A 14977-nucleotide genomic window follows, 5' to 3' on the forward strand; every position below is an offset into this window, starting at 1 on the left:
ATACTATACACAAAAAATAAACTCAAAATGGCTTAAGACTTAAATATAAGACAAGACATAATAAAGTTCCTAGAAGAAAACAGGCAAAACATCCTCTGACATAAATCTTAGCAGAGTTCTCCTAGGGCAGTTACCCAGGTGATAGAAATAAAAGCAAAAATAAACAAATGATACCTAATTAAACTTACAAGCTTTTGCACACCAAAGGTAACCATAAGTAAAATAAAACAATGACCTATGGAATGAGAGAAATTATTTGCAAATGATGCAACTGACAAAGACTTAATTTTCAGAATATATAAACAGCTCATACAACTTAATAACAAAAAACAAACAACCCAATCTAAAAGTGGGCAGAAGACCTAAACAAGCAATTCTCTAATGAAGACATACAAATGGCCAATAAACACATGAAAACTGCTCAGTATCGCTAATTGTCAGAGAAATGCAAATCAAAACTACAATGAGGTGTCACCTCACACCAGTTGTTAAAAAGTCCACGAACAATAAATGCTGGAGAAAGTGTGGAGAAAAGGGAACCCTCCTACATTGTTGGTGATAATGTAGTTTGGTGCAGCCATTATGGAAAATAGTATGAAGATTCCCCAAAAACCTAAAAATAGACTTACCATATGATCCAGCAATCCCACTCCTGGGCATATATCCAGAGGGAGCTCTAAATTGAAAAGATACATGCACTGCAATGTTTATAGAAGCACTGTATACAATAGCCAAGACATGGAAGCAACCTAAATGTCCATCAACAATGACTGGATAAAGAAGCTATGGTATATTTATATAATGGAATACTACTCAGCCATAAAAAGAATAAAATAATGTCATTTGCAGCAACATGGATGGACCTAGAGATCATCATTCTAAGTGAAGTAAGCCAGAAAGAGAACAAAAAATACCATATGATATCACTTATATGTGGAATCTAAAAGAAGAAAAAAAGAGGACATTAGTGAACTCATCTACAAAACAGAAACAGACTTGCAGACATATTAAACAATCTTATGGTTACTGGGGAAAGAGGATTGGAAGGGATAAATTTGGGAGTTTGAGATTTACAAATATTAACCACTATATATAAAAACAGATAAAAACCAATTTTTTTCTGTATAACACAGGAAACTATTCAATATCTTTAATGAAAAAGAATATGAAAACAAATATATGTATGTATATACATGACTGGGACATTGTGCTGTACACCAGAAATTGACACATTGTAACTGACTATACTTCAATTTTTAAAAAAGGGAGCAATCTACTAATACAAGTGGCAACATGAGTGAGCATCAAATACCTTATGTATTTATATTAAAATGAAAGAAGCAAGACTCAAAAGGCTGTGTACTATATGATTCCATTTATAGAACATTCTGGAAAGGCAATACTATAGGACAGAAAACAAATAAGTGCAGATAAGTGTTCACCAAGGGCTAGGAGTGGGGAAAGAGAGTTGATTACAAAGGGGGAACTTTTTGGAGTGATGGAAATAGGCTATATCTTGATTGACAGTGCTTACCGAATTATATATGCATTTATCAAAATTCATAGAACTGTACACCAGAAAAGGGTGAATTTTACTGTATGTAAATTATACGTTAATCAACCTGACTCAAAACCAAGCAAAGAAAGGGTTAATGAGGCTCTTTTCTTTTTTTTTTTTTTTTTTTAACATTTTTTATTGATTTATAATCATTTTACAGTGTGTCAAATTCCAGTGTTCAGCACAATTTTTCAGTCATTCATGGACATATACACACTCATTGTCACATTTTTTTCTCTGTGAGTTATCATAACATTTTGTGTATATTTCCCTGTGCTATACAGTGTAATCTTGTTTATCTATTCTACAATTTTGAAATCCCAGGCTATCCCTTCCCATCCTCCACCCCCTGGTAACCACAAGTCTGTATTCTCTGTCTGTGAGTCTATTTCTGTCCTGTATTTATGCTTTGTTTTTGTTTGTTTGTTTTTGTTTTTGTTTTTTAGAGGCTCTTTTCTATTAGTACGTAATTAGCTTCCTGCTTTGAGTATCGGGAATGATACCAAGGGACCAAAGAAACTAGTGAGACTCAGCTCCCTGCTCATCATTCCCATTGATCTTATTCTTTACATGCTCACCCTGATAAGCTGGTAATAAGGCACTTCAAAATTCTTAATCTCTTCAAAATATGTAATGAAAAGATAGAATATGTTGTAGGCTTAAGAGTTTCTTGTGACAAAGTCTTTATTTTTTGTGTATATAACCTGTAGTAAACCATTACTTAAGTGACAAATGCCGTTTAGCACTGTGTGAGACACTAAACTCTCACTTATTTGCTACCCCATAGAATTGCTATGAAAATCAGAAGAGGGCATGTTTATACTGTATAAATAGGAAAGTGCTAAATAAATACAGGTGGTTCCATTGCCAAATATTAACAAACTTAGATACAACAAATCAAACTTGGATTTCAGGCACAGGAGAGTGAACCACACCCATGGTGTGAGTAAGATGTGTAGGAGAGATTTACTTGACTGGCGTCTATGTTTGACCTCAGTGCCATCTTTTAATCCATGGGGGAGAATCTATGGTGTTCAGAAGTTTTGTACGTAGCACTAATGAATGGCAGGAATGAAATTTGACACATTAGAGTGGGAAGTGACTAACTGGAAAGACTTCTATGGGCAAAAGTTGGACTTAGAGCCTGTGAAGGAGTGAGTCATCAACAGGTGTTATTTTGTTTGTTTGTTTTGTTTTTTGGGTTTTTTTTTTTTGGTATATTCTCTAGTCTCACTCCAGATCTAGGTGACCATTGTAGTAAATGTGCTATGTCACCCGTACCAAATCCTTTCTTCTGATATCTCATCTTCCAGTGTTTTTACCACCGTAGTTCTCCATACATTATTTTTGCCATTTTAATTAATTAATTAATTAAAATTTACATATATGTACTGTTCATTGTTTCTAAGAACAGTTTAGAGCTTTAGCTTTTTAAACTTACATAGTTATCAATTTTTGTTCCATGTAACAGCCAGCTTTTATGCTCATAAACATTGTCATGAACCCACAGATAACAGTGATAAAGTTTTAGCTATAATCATAACAAATTTCTCCTGTTTATATACATACACACACAATTAGAAATCTTGTCTTTTTGCCTCTTAGATTGCTGCATCATATGTCTTGGAGAGATACTCCGTGTTGAGCTAAACAAATGTTTATTCATATGACTTTACTTGAGAGCTTATTTATGGGGTATTGCAGAATTCTGAAATGAACTCTACTAGCAATATGGCCTTGGCAAGATCACTTAACATCTGTTTTCTTGCTTGCAAAATGTAGTTAGTAGTTTCAAGGTTGCTGTTGTCACCATGTTGTTGTAAGAATTACAATAGCTTAGAAAAGTTTAGGAAAGCTCTGAAGTTCTGTGCTGATGTAAGGCAGGAGTATTATTATGGCATTCTTCTCATTTTTACCACTCCCAGAAGAGGGTACACTGATAAATTATATATTTTTCCAGGGAGAGTCACTCCAGGGCAACTCACCTCTTATATTCAACTCTTCAAGAACAACCTCAAAGCTCTAGGGAATCACTGTGGGCTCCTGCAGCTTGGACTGGCCACCGTTCAAACCCTTAAACACCCGCAGGCTGCCAAGTGGGACAACTTTCTGGCTTTTGAAAGACTCCTTCTCCAGGTATGTTGCTATGGAAACTTCTTGGGATATTAATAATTAAAGTTGTTACTTCCACTGCTGCAACCTCCTTCCCTCCCCTCTGCCCTGCCACCTGGATGGCCTCCTCACCCCTGCTGCCCACCACTGCTATTCTGTAAAGTGGGTCTCCAGCACCAAAATCTCACAAAATGTTTTGAAACAAGGCATAGCAGTTTTCTCCCAAGAATGATGGGCCTTCAACTCACTAGAAGTTTCTGAGGAAACTTGACACAGTATTAATTCTATGCCATCTTATATTTATTTTTGGAAACTTCTTCCATGTTAGACTGCCTCAGATTGTGACCATGGTACTTGGTAAAGTTCTTTCAGTAAATGGAAAAAGAATTAAAAAACAAGAAGTAATATTTAAAATACTAAAACCCTACCTTTATCATAATTGCACATTGCCCTACCCAGCACTGTGTTCTTAGTCATTTCTGGGTCCTTAAAGTTACTGTTTTAGCATAGGCCAACTTATACACTGGCCATGGTAATTTTTCTTTGTTTATGAACAGGCTTATTTTATCTAGTATACACTCATCCATTATTGTAACAAGTCATAATATACACTGAGCTGCCCGTTTTACAGACTTTGATGTCAAAGTAGACCATCTGAGTTTATTTCGAGCACGAGGACAACATCTGGCTTTTTCCAAAGGGCTTGAGAGCCACCTAATGCAAATCTCAGCCAGTGCTGAGAGCTGTGTATTTCTTTGGAGACTCATTTCTACCTCTCTCTCTATCCAGCCTCCATCACTGAACCTCAATGTTGACTTCGTGATCTAAGTAACACTATAGACAACCTTGGTGAAGAAAGAAAACCTGGTCTTGGAAATGTATAATTAAACACAGGTTACTGCATTCCTTCTACTTACTGCCATCTCTTGGCTCAGTTGTTCTGGCGATTTAATGACCAGTCAGCAAGAGATCTGAGTACTATTCATAAGATTTAGGTCTTATTCTGGAGACTTAGGCTCCAGAAAATGGCAGAGAGATAATATTATGTTCTCAAAAGAGAATAATTTTGCTTATTATTGGGGAAATCTAGTACTTATTTATTTATTGTTTTAAAATCTAGTATTTATTAACAGTGAATGTTTTTAAAAGCCAAAGAGGATAAAACATCTTCTAATCTCCTTTTTCTCTCCTTTTTCACCAAGGTCCAACATCATAGTCTGTGTTTTAGGCATTCAGTACATGTGTGCTAATTAACAAATAATTCTGTTTCCATTTCAAGTATAAAATATGGAAAAGAAGTTTAATGTGAGCATGGATGCATTTATGATTTTATTAATGAACATATTCACTTATAAAAGTAGCTTTGCTTTTCTTTTCATCGAAGTGTAGGTTTACTTAATTTGGTGGTAGTCGGTAAAGAATTCCTCTATAGTATAGCAAGAAAGTTTGATATAATTTCCTTATCTAAATGGGAAGAAAATGCCTATCTCATAGTGTTTAAAAAAAATTTATTTTAGAGTAGTTACTGAGGATTGAACCCAGGACCTCGTGCATGCTAAGCATGCACTCTTCCACTGAGCTGTACACCATCCCACCATCTCATAGGGTTATTGTTAGGATTCAGTGAGATTATATGCATATATCTAAGTGCAGTGCTCCACATATAGTTAATGCTCAACAAACAGTAGTTATTATTCTTTTAGCTGAGCCATAACTATGTCAAATGCCAGTTTATTTTCTGCAAGTAATGCTTTTAATATATTCTTACCTAGAATTTGTTTTTCTAAATTAAAATTTATTAAGGATGAATGAAACTGTTACTTAGAAAAATTTTTCTGTCTTTTTTACTTACTGTGTGATAATGTTTAACAGTATTTTTCTTTAAACCCCATTGTTTCTACAATGTATATCTGATGTTTTTATGCTAATTGTCACAAAGAAAATCTTTTATTGACCATAATTTATTGTGGTCATAAAATGATAGTAAACTGCGCAGTAGAAGAAGCAGCTGTGTTTATACTTTCTAAAAAACGTACTTTATAAATATATATGTATTATCTCTCTCCAGTTATTTATTTAGGTAGAATTTACATTTCTAAATTAAAAAATCCAACTTGAAAATGACTTTTAAATAAAATATAAATGACTTATAAAGCCACTTAAGATTTCCCAGGTAAACATTGCATTCGTTTTAAATTTTATCTGTCTTTGCAATGAAGAGTAGGTATAGTGTTTTATTAGTTGCCAAAGTAGCTTTTAATAGGTAGAATTCATTTTCTTTGTGAGATACTAAATTTCAAAATATCTTTTCAATAACAGATCAAGTTTAGCTAACCTAAATAACAGTATGTCTGCTTGTGCCGTGACAAATTTAGGTTTTACCTTCTCGGTCCTCTAGTGAGTCTGTTAGGTCCCAAGCTAGATGGCTAGGCTTGGAAATGTGACGACCCATTTAGGTCCGTTCCTGACTTCACCGGCATCCTGGGAGGTCCTGATTTGTCACTTGCAAAAGTGTTGGTGATATCATTTGGATGAAGAGTGAGGGGAGAGGCAGAAAAAGGTGATTCCCTACGGTCAGACCTGAGTGTTGTTTACAGATTAGGAAGATTTTTCTTAGGATTTTTCCTGAGAGGGAAAATTGTGAAGCATGTTTGAAAAAACACCTCTGATTTCTTTAATACTCTACTCTTAACACTTCTGACACCAAATGCATAGAGGTTTTTCCCACACCAAGCAATCGTCCAACTCTCTACTGTGTGTCCTACAATTCAATCATGACACTAACTAAATGCAGTTAGCACAGACCTCACAGTAATGGGCTCAGTCCCACAAGATTACCCCCAACTTTGGACATAGTTGCAAGCCTGAGCTCTCCTACTTCTGACCAGGTGGCTGTAAATCAGGGTTCCTATGACCCCCTTCTTGGGTCCCATAATTTTCTATAATGGCTCACAATACTCAGGGAAACATTTAAGTTTACCAGTTTATTATAAATTAAATTACAAATTTTGCAAATGAACAGCCAGATTAAGAGGTGCATAGTGTGAAGTCTAAAAGGACCCCAAGAGCAGGAGCTTCTGTCCCCATGGAGTTGGGGTGTGCCTTTCTCCCAGGACATTGATGTGTTTACCAACCAAAAACTCTCTAAACTCTATACTTTAGGAATTTTTATGGAGACTTCATAATGTAGGCATGATTAATTATTAACTCAATCTCTAGCCTTCTCCCCTCCCAGGAAGATGGAGAAGGGGATGAGACTGAAAGTTCCAAGCTTCTACTCATGGCTTGGTCTTTCTGATGACCAGCCCCCATCCAGGAGCTACCCAGGGACCCACCAAGTGTGAATTTCATTGGAGCAAAAGATGCTCCTATCATGTAGGAAATTACAAGGGATTTAGGAGTTCTATATACCAGGGGCAAAGACCAAATATCAGAACAAAAGCTGCTCCTGGCACCCTTATTGCTCAGGAAATTGTAAAGGTTTTAGGAGCTCTGTGCCAGGAACTGGGGGCAGAGACCAAATACATGTTTCTTATTATGTCACCGTGTTTTTCACAGTACTACATCAAAATAACTACTAGGTAAGTGCTAGAGGGGGACAGCTTTCCCCTACTCCTGATTCCCAGGAGGAGGGGTTTCCTAAGCACACTCTTGTTCTCTCCCTGACCCTTTATTCCCTCTTGTCTTAAGGATAGGGGTGTTTATTTGGTTGGCAAGTTCAGAACCGATGAATGGGCTCAACTCTTGTCTTTTCTCCTCTTGGGAGGGGCCTGCGAATGTAGAGCTCCGTGGTACCCTGCTCTTTCCGAGTCAGAATCTGCCCTCATTGGCCGGCAGCCTCTTCTTTCTCCCCTCTTCTTATTCTTTAAAGCGAGCTGGTAGCAGCTTGTTTTGAATGAGATGCCTTGAATATTACTGGAAAAAGGTTAAATGGGGACTCATCAGTTACCTCTTTTGACATGTGTATTAAGGACTTGTATACAAAGAGAGATAGGAATGAACATAATACAGAGGAAAACTTTCTTTTTTAATGATTGAGCTAAAAGTAGTGAAAGTTATTTTCCATTCTGAAAACAAAAGGGACAGATTTGGCTTGAAGAACACCACCATTTCTTATTGATTCTAAGGTGTCCATCTTTCACATTTTCACATTTCTGAAATTGGGATACATCTCAGAATTGATGGCATTTCATGATTTAATTGCAGTATTATTTTTCTTGCTGGGATACATAAAATAATGGTACATGTTATAATCAGTGGTGTCTTAGAGTCAATGAAATGGGATTTTGAAGGTAGGAAGTGGATGAAAATTTCCCTAGATCTTGGGTCTGACTTGGTATCTTCCTGACCAGTGCGCTGGCAAAGCCATTGTGTTAAAATAGAAGCATATGAGTGGCAGGTTGCCTTTGATGGCCGTGCATATGACAAAAGATTTGTCACTTGGGATATTCATCTCACTGTAGCACCTTTCATAAGAGGTGGTCTTTTTTTTAGGTGACTAGTGGTCTTTTTTTTGTGACTAGTGGACTATGCTGTGAGTATATCTTGATTATTTAAGTAATACCCAACTTTCCCCTAATCTCCTCCAGGACCAAGGGATAGATGCTTTGGTGATGACCTCAGACTGGTGCTATGAAGTCTTAAGATTTTTATTAGTGGATTCCTGACAGCTCAAGAATGTGTTGGCATAGTTTGGGTCCCTATAGAGAAAAATAAGTTGTGTAATATTTAAAATATAATACTAAGTTACAATAGTAGTGTACAAACATTTAATTATTAAATTTGCTTATTTCTTACCTGTTTTGTATATAACTCATTTTGATTAAAAATATGTGAGCCATTTTATTTACAACTGCTGATTTCTCATTTTGAACTAAAACTTAGAACAGTATACCTGAGATTAGTTAACTTTTTTCCAGAAATATGTACACTCAGAGGTATTGTTTAGATCAAGTGAAGAAAAATAATTTTTGAATACAAAGACTGTACTGTCTCTCAACTCCTCTAAGCATTCACTTCATCCTCTTTTCTCTATAGATGGCCCCAGGTCCACTTTCTTCTTGGCTTTGGAGTGTTCCACATTATCCTTAGCTGCTAAGTATTAATTCCAGTAGTAGTGTTACGGCTCTCCCCTTCCCAAGGATGCGTGCACATGAACACACACATACACCCTCTCTCTCTCTCTCTCTCTCTCTCTCTCCCCCTCCCCCTCTCCCCTCCTTTTCCATGTGTAGCAGGCCTAAATAAGGAAAATTAGAACTAAAGCAACTTTGATTCTGACAAATAGGGAACCTTGGGGCTTTAACATTTGCTAGTCCCTTTTATTAGAATGTTCTTTTCCAGCTCTTCTCATGGCTGGTTAGATCAAAGCTTAAATACCATCTCCTCCGGGAAGCCTTCCCTGAGTAGCTTTCTGCATCACGTTGTTTTATATTTGCTTCTCATTTGCTGACGGTGTTTTGTTTGCATGGTCATTGTCTCCTTCTACTAGATTACAGGACAGTTGAAACTGGGGACCTTATTGACCTTATTCACAAGTATGTCCCAGAATACAGAATCTTCATCTTCGCACCTACAATAGCAGGCTTTACTGCCTGCCTGTGGGAATTTGAGAGGTTTGTTATAAACATGGAGTTTACTTCCCACCAATTGGCACCTGCAATAAAAGGATAAATATTTGAGTGGTTTATCTGAGTCTAAAAGGATGTCTTGTTAATGGCCTTCAGGGCAGAAGCTTGTTAGTGTTCTCACCACCTATTGTCACCTATTTATGAAGCACGTGGTCACCCAAAATAATGACTGTGATTCACAATTAGCCTTACAGCTAGATGTGACCAGGGCGTGGTGAATGAGACATGAGTAGACGTCATGTGGGCCACTTTCAGGCTGTGCAGTTAAAATACAGATACATGCCTTTCCTTTCCCCCTTTCTGTGTGCTGAAATGCGGCCTGGATGGCAGGGGCGGGAGTGACTGACTTGAATTATGAGAGGAGGCTTTGTGTTGAAGATGTTTGCCCGGAAAGATGGAAGAGCCATAGTTAGTTCACTGAGGGCAGTGTAAACACTGTATCAGCCCTGGACCACCGACCTGGTCCTTATGTGAATGAGAAATGCATTCCCTTCTTGTTTAAGCCACTATAATTTTGAGTCTCTGTGATCACAGCCAAACATTCTAATTAACATGGTTATCTTTTAACTGCAGTTTTCATCACAGAAGTTTGTGCTGTGAGTCTTGTAATTCTGATCATTTGTGATCTCATGGAGAAGTGATCAAAATAATGGAGGGTCTGGATGCTTGGGCTCTTCAACATCACTAGATTCTGGAAATATATAGATATAGATATTTGGAAACAGTGTATGAGATTTAACTTATTTTAATGCAACACTAAATTATTAGAGATTTAAAATTTTTTCCACAGAAATTTATGGAAAAAAGTCCCAGATGAAGGACATTTGGAATTAAAGAGACCTGAGCAGCCTAACATGTAGGTTCTTCAGGGGCTCATGTGATTAGACTCTTTTATTAATTCAAAAGACCTCTTACCCACCTCCCCCAACAATTCAGAACACTTGGGAGGCACTGTCTCACCTGTAGGTAGAATAAACTTTACTAATCCTCAAAAATATAAATCATCTCTTCATCACTTTCTCCCTTCTCCAGGGAAACCTCTGCCCTCTACTTCTTTGCCAAGAGAGGTGTCAGTTCCCAACAGTGGAGGGAAAAAGCTAAAACACCTTTTCCAAGAGAAAATATTCTGTTCCATTTCATATAATAACCATCTATTGAACACATACTGCCTGCCAGATAGTGAAGTTATAAAACCAAAAAATATATGGTTATTTGGATGTGAGTACAGTTTATTCTGTCATGTAGATTAGATATCAGCACATTAGTACCATCTGTGCCATTTTCAGGGCTACAGGACCAAGCAGGATTTCCTAGGCTGATCCAAGTACCTAAGTACTGTGTTTATAGTATTACCTCTATGAGAAAAGTAAGTCCTAGATTTTCATCCAGTATATAAATAAATTTATAAAAATCCAATTTATAAGTAAATTTTTTGAACTGCTGATTCAGCCTTGAGGACTGTATAGCAGAAGTTGGACAAGTTACAAACTTGACCTTGGTCCTACCGCTGGTAAGTGTCAGGGGCAGGTTAATACCCGGATGTGTCTGATACTGAAGGCGTGCCCTTCACTGCTGTGTATTGCGGTGATATTTGTCCTGGGGCAAGGCATCAAAATGGCTGTTGGCCACTTTCTTCTCATACCCTACCCATGCTCGTTCTCAGGCATTAGGATAAAAAAATTTTCAAAACACAGCAGGGTCTGTATAACCCACTGATGCAGATTTCCATTTAACTGCATTTAAGCTGGTAACTTTCCCTGTGAGTACTGAGAGCTTTTAAACGTGTTTCCCACTAGTCTGTTTTTCATTGATATATCTATAAATTTGGCATCCAGGTTAGGTTTTCATCTTGAGTTTTGCTCTTGAGCAAGCCTCTTATTGAAACCTTATGAGACTCACACGTTTCTCCATAAGGATATAGCATCTCGATTTGACTTTTCTCTTGCAGAGTATTTTATTTTAATGTTGTTCGTCTCCCCTATCACATTAAGGTATTGTGTTTTTGAATAATAAAAGAGAGAGACAAATGGAAAAACAGAAAAAAAAAAACCAAACCAAAAACCACCCGTGAACTTCTTATTCTTTTGCCCAGGGAGGGCACATTGCCAGGTTTTGGAGTTAGGTGAATTCGAGCCAAGCATCTGATTAGAAAGTAAAGAATCGAATATATAGGCTAAGTAAACTATTCCTTTTAAACTGAGTTAGCTTGAGAAGCAGTGATATCATATATTATTCCAGCTGGAAACTAGAGCTAGTAATCTAGCAGAGTAATTCAAGGCTAACAATTTTGGTTCTGAGTGTTTTGTGGGTCTACCAAAAAAGTTTCAAATACAGACTTTATGCCAGTGGCCAAAGGCACATCTGGGTGTGTCTTCGCTTTGTGAAAAACAGGAAGGGTACAACCATCCCAGTTTGCTTGACCAAAAGGGTAATAATAATGGTTTGTGCTTCCCTGCAGTGACTGAGTCTCCATCCTGAACCACTCCGTCTCACTGTTTGTACTATGCTGGCCACCCCAACGGCTGCTTAGATTCTGTTTTTCTTTTTTAAGGGTTTTTAAGAATGTAAGGCAATAACACTGTCTAATCGATGTTTTCTTTTTTCTGCATACTTGTTCTTTTTTTTAACTTAATTTTTTAATTGAACTGTTGTTGATTTACAATGTTAGTTTTGGGTGTACAGCAAATCAATTCAGTTATATGTATACATACATATTTTTTCTTTTCAGATTTTTTCCATTATATGTTATTACAAGAAACTGAATATCGTTATCTGTGCTATACAGTAGGTCCTTGTTGTTTATTTATTTTATACATAGTGATGTGTATCTGTTAATCCCCAACTCCTAATTTATCCCTCCCTTGCCCTTTCCCACTTGGTAACTATAGTTTGTTTTCTGTGTCCATGAATGTGTTTTTGGTTTGTAAATAGAATTTGTTTCATTTCTTTTAGATTGATGTTTTCTTTTTATAATGTTAGTCTTGGAGAAACCAAGTCTTGCTTATACCCATTTTCAGGGTGTGTTGGGTGCAACTTAATGGCGGGTCTCTCTGAAGGAAGCGCATGCCTAGGCGGCTGGCTGACTAGAGGGCCCCACCGCTTCACTTCTGACTAGGGCTCCGAGGGTGCTGCAGGCTGGCTTGACATTACTGAGCACCTGGGACTAGACAGTAGGCTTGGGCCTGGGTGTGGATTTCACCTGTTTTCTATTTTTACCACTCTCAAAGAGCTAGATAGGATGAATTATTTATTGAGGGTTTTTTAGGGGGTGGGTAGGAGAGGACTGCTAGTCCTCAAAACGTAGGAGAAATCTTTGTTCAGGATCTCAGGTTTCTTGCTGGCGAGGGATAGCGTGAGGATTTGGCCAAGCCTGGTTTACCCGAGCACCTTGACTGAAGGTCTGTGCCTTGGTACCTGCTCTGCTGCTCCCATCTTTACTTCTGAGGTGATGGGCTCAAAGCAGAAGTGGAAGAGTGCTGAGTGGAAGCGGGCCAGTCTGTCTGTCCCTTGTTCTCCAGAAGGTGTTGGCGCTTGAAGTGATGTGTGTGAATGATGCGAATCTCCTAAAACAGACGTCCCTTAGTGGGAGTCCTGTATGTGGTGCTCCTCCATGCTCTCTGTCCTCAGTGTTTGCCAGGAAGGGCAGCACTAGCTTATAACCTGCAGGGTGGTGTTGCAGAGTCACTTTACAAACATTATGGAAATACTGCTTCTGTAGGAATTGATGTCATTTTATATCTGTGCAGAAAAAAATCCACATCCGGGCCATTACATATGTGTTGTACCATAGGTTTTTAACAGGAATCTTCCCTAACACAGTATACAGGAACACTTTTCTTACTTCTTTCTAATCTCCTGATTTTGAGCTCTTAAAAAAGTAGCAAATAAGCAAAACAGAATTGCCAGAAGCCTTTTCCAGGGGACAAAATGTGTTAAAAATGGATAGATTACCACTCTGCCAGGTGGAGCTATTTTTGTTATTATCTGCTCATGTGATTAAAAAAAAAAATCTATTGTGCTTTGACAACAGAGTAAAAAAGATTCCTTTTTGTACTTGGTCCATGTAGAGTTGGTATAATCCTTTTTTTTTTAAAGTGAGTTGTTTTGTTTAGTGTGGCTGTTTTGTTTGATATATTAGTATGTGTTTGAAGTTTGTTTTCCTTGCAACATTTTGGATTCATAATTTTTAAATAGAAAAAAATGAGGAAATGAAATTGTAAAAATTTGGATTTGGCATTCCTGGTTGTTGACTCTCACTGAAAAATACAGAATTTTTCATCTGTCTTGTTAAATACTTGATACCCATACTTTCTAACTTTAATTTAGTTTTGGTAGAAAAACATTATAAAATATTAAAACATTATAACATTTATACATGTATAGTACATCAAGGTATTTTGGGAGTAGAAGGAAGACAACTGTATGAAACTTTAATATATGTAACATTTTTAGTTAATTAATTTTTAAGGTAACCTTTGTTTGATGGATTTTTTCTTTTGCTCCTTTTTAAGATTATAGTCTAAATGAACAAAAGAAAAGAAAAAGATACATTACCAGTAATCCCATAAATAAACTCTTTAGAGGAAAGCTGCATATTTAAATGTGATAAATACACTAACCAAGGCATAAGCAATCAGCACTCTTCTCTCAACTGACTAGAATAGTTTCTAATGGCACCCTCCTGATTTAAATCCTCCTTATGAATAATTTATATACTGACTGGGGAAACAACTAATTCGGTGTGTTCCTGCTTAGCTTAACAAAAGAATAGAGAGGGGGAAATAAAAAAGGAAAATAAAGACCAAAGTTTAGAAGCGAAAATATTTTGCTTTTGTAGAGGTGCTAATAAAATTACCTCCAAATGGAGATTATTTCTCATGTAGCCAAAACATAAAATCCATCTACTCTACCAACAAATATTTATCGAACACCTACTAGACACCAGACACCATTGTTTGGCATTGAGGCTGCATCAGCAAACAGGTAAAACAAGGTCTCTCCTATTATGCAGCTTACACTGTATAATGAGTAGAGTTAAGTGCAGTCAGCACAGATTTTGATCATCTGTTGGGTGTGAAGCATCCTATTAGATTTTAAGAAGGGTTTTTAAAAAATTAGTTTTGAATTGATGAAAGATGTATATCGTAACACCTGAATGGTTTCTTTTTCAGTCTGCCATAGCCCCCTTTACATGCATCCGTGCTAATACATATCATCCATCTTCCCTGCCACAGCCACAGCAATACTGACAGACCAGCATCTCATGACTTACTTATCCAAGCTTCCCCTTCACTTGGAGTATAGCTACATGGTTTATAAGCTCACAGTGCATATTGGTTCAGTGAATGTAGTTCTTACAGTTAGTGAAACATTCTCATCTGATTTTTACCTCAAATTGATTTTCACCAAAATACCTAAGAGAGGTAATTTTATGGTTGAAGCAACGGAAGATCAAAGAGTCTAGGTGACTACTTCTGGTCACACGGAAAATAGACATGCTTTTATGCACATGTAAAAGAACCAGGAGTCACAGGTAAACCAGCTTTAAGAATATTAATTGGACCTAAACTTTCCTTTTTGTTGTGAAAGTTCGTAGAGGAGGGTACAGCTGATCATATCTAATGTAACTTGATCTAATCTTTCAAATCTATGAACCTTACCAAAAACTCATCATCTT

General features: G+C 37.1%; 1 protein-coding gene across 2 annotated transcripts in view; it reads left to right on the forward strand.

The window, feature by feature from the left end:
* Positions 1–14977, forward strand: part of SCFD2 (sec1 family domain containing 2) — a 359971-nt gene that overhangs the window by 67215 nt on the left and 277779 nt on the right. For both annotated transcript variants that reach the window (XM_045525023.2, XM_010966085.3), the window contains exon 4: positions 3519–3694. In XM_045525023.2, the coding sequence (XP_045380979.2) occupies positions 3519–3694 (176 nt within the window). The remainder of the gene's footprint in view (positions 1–3518; positions 3695–14977) is intronic.

Source organism: Camelus bactrianus, chromosome 2 (genome assembly GCF_048773025.1).
Source record: "Camelus bactrianus isolate YW-2024 breed Bactrian camel chromosome 2, ASM4877302v1, whole genome shotgun sequence".
In the NCBI taxonomy this organism is placed as follows: domain Eukaryota; kingdom Metazoa; phylum Chordata; class Mammalia; order Artiodactyla; family Camelidae; genus Camelus; species Camelus bactrianus.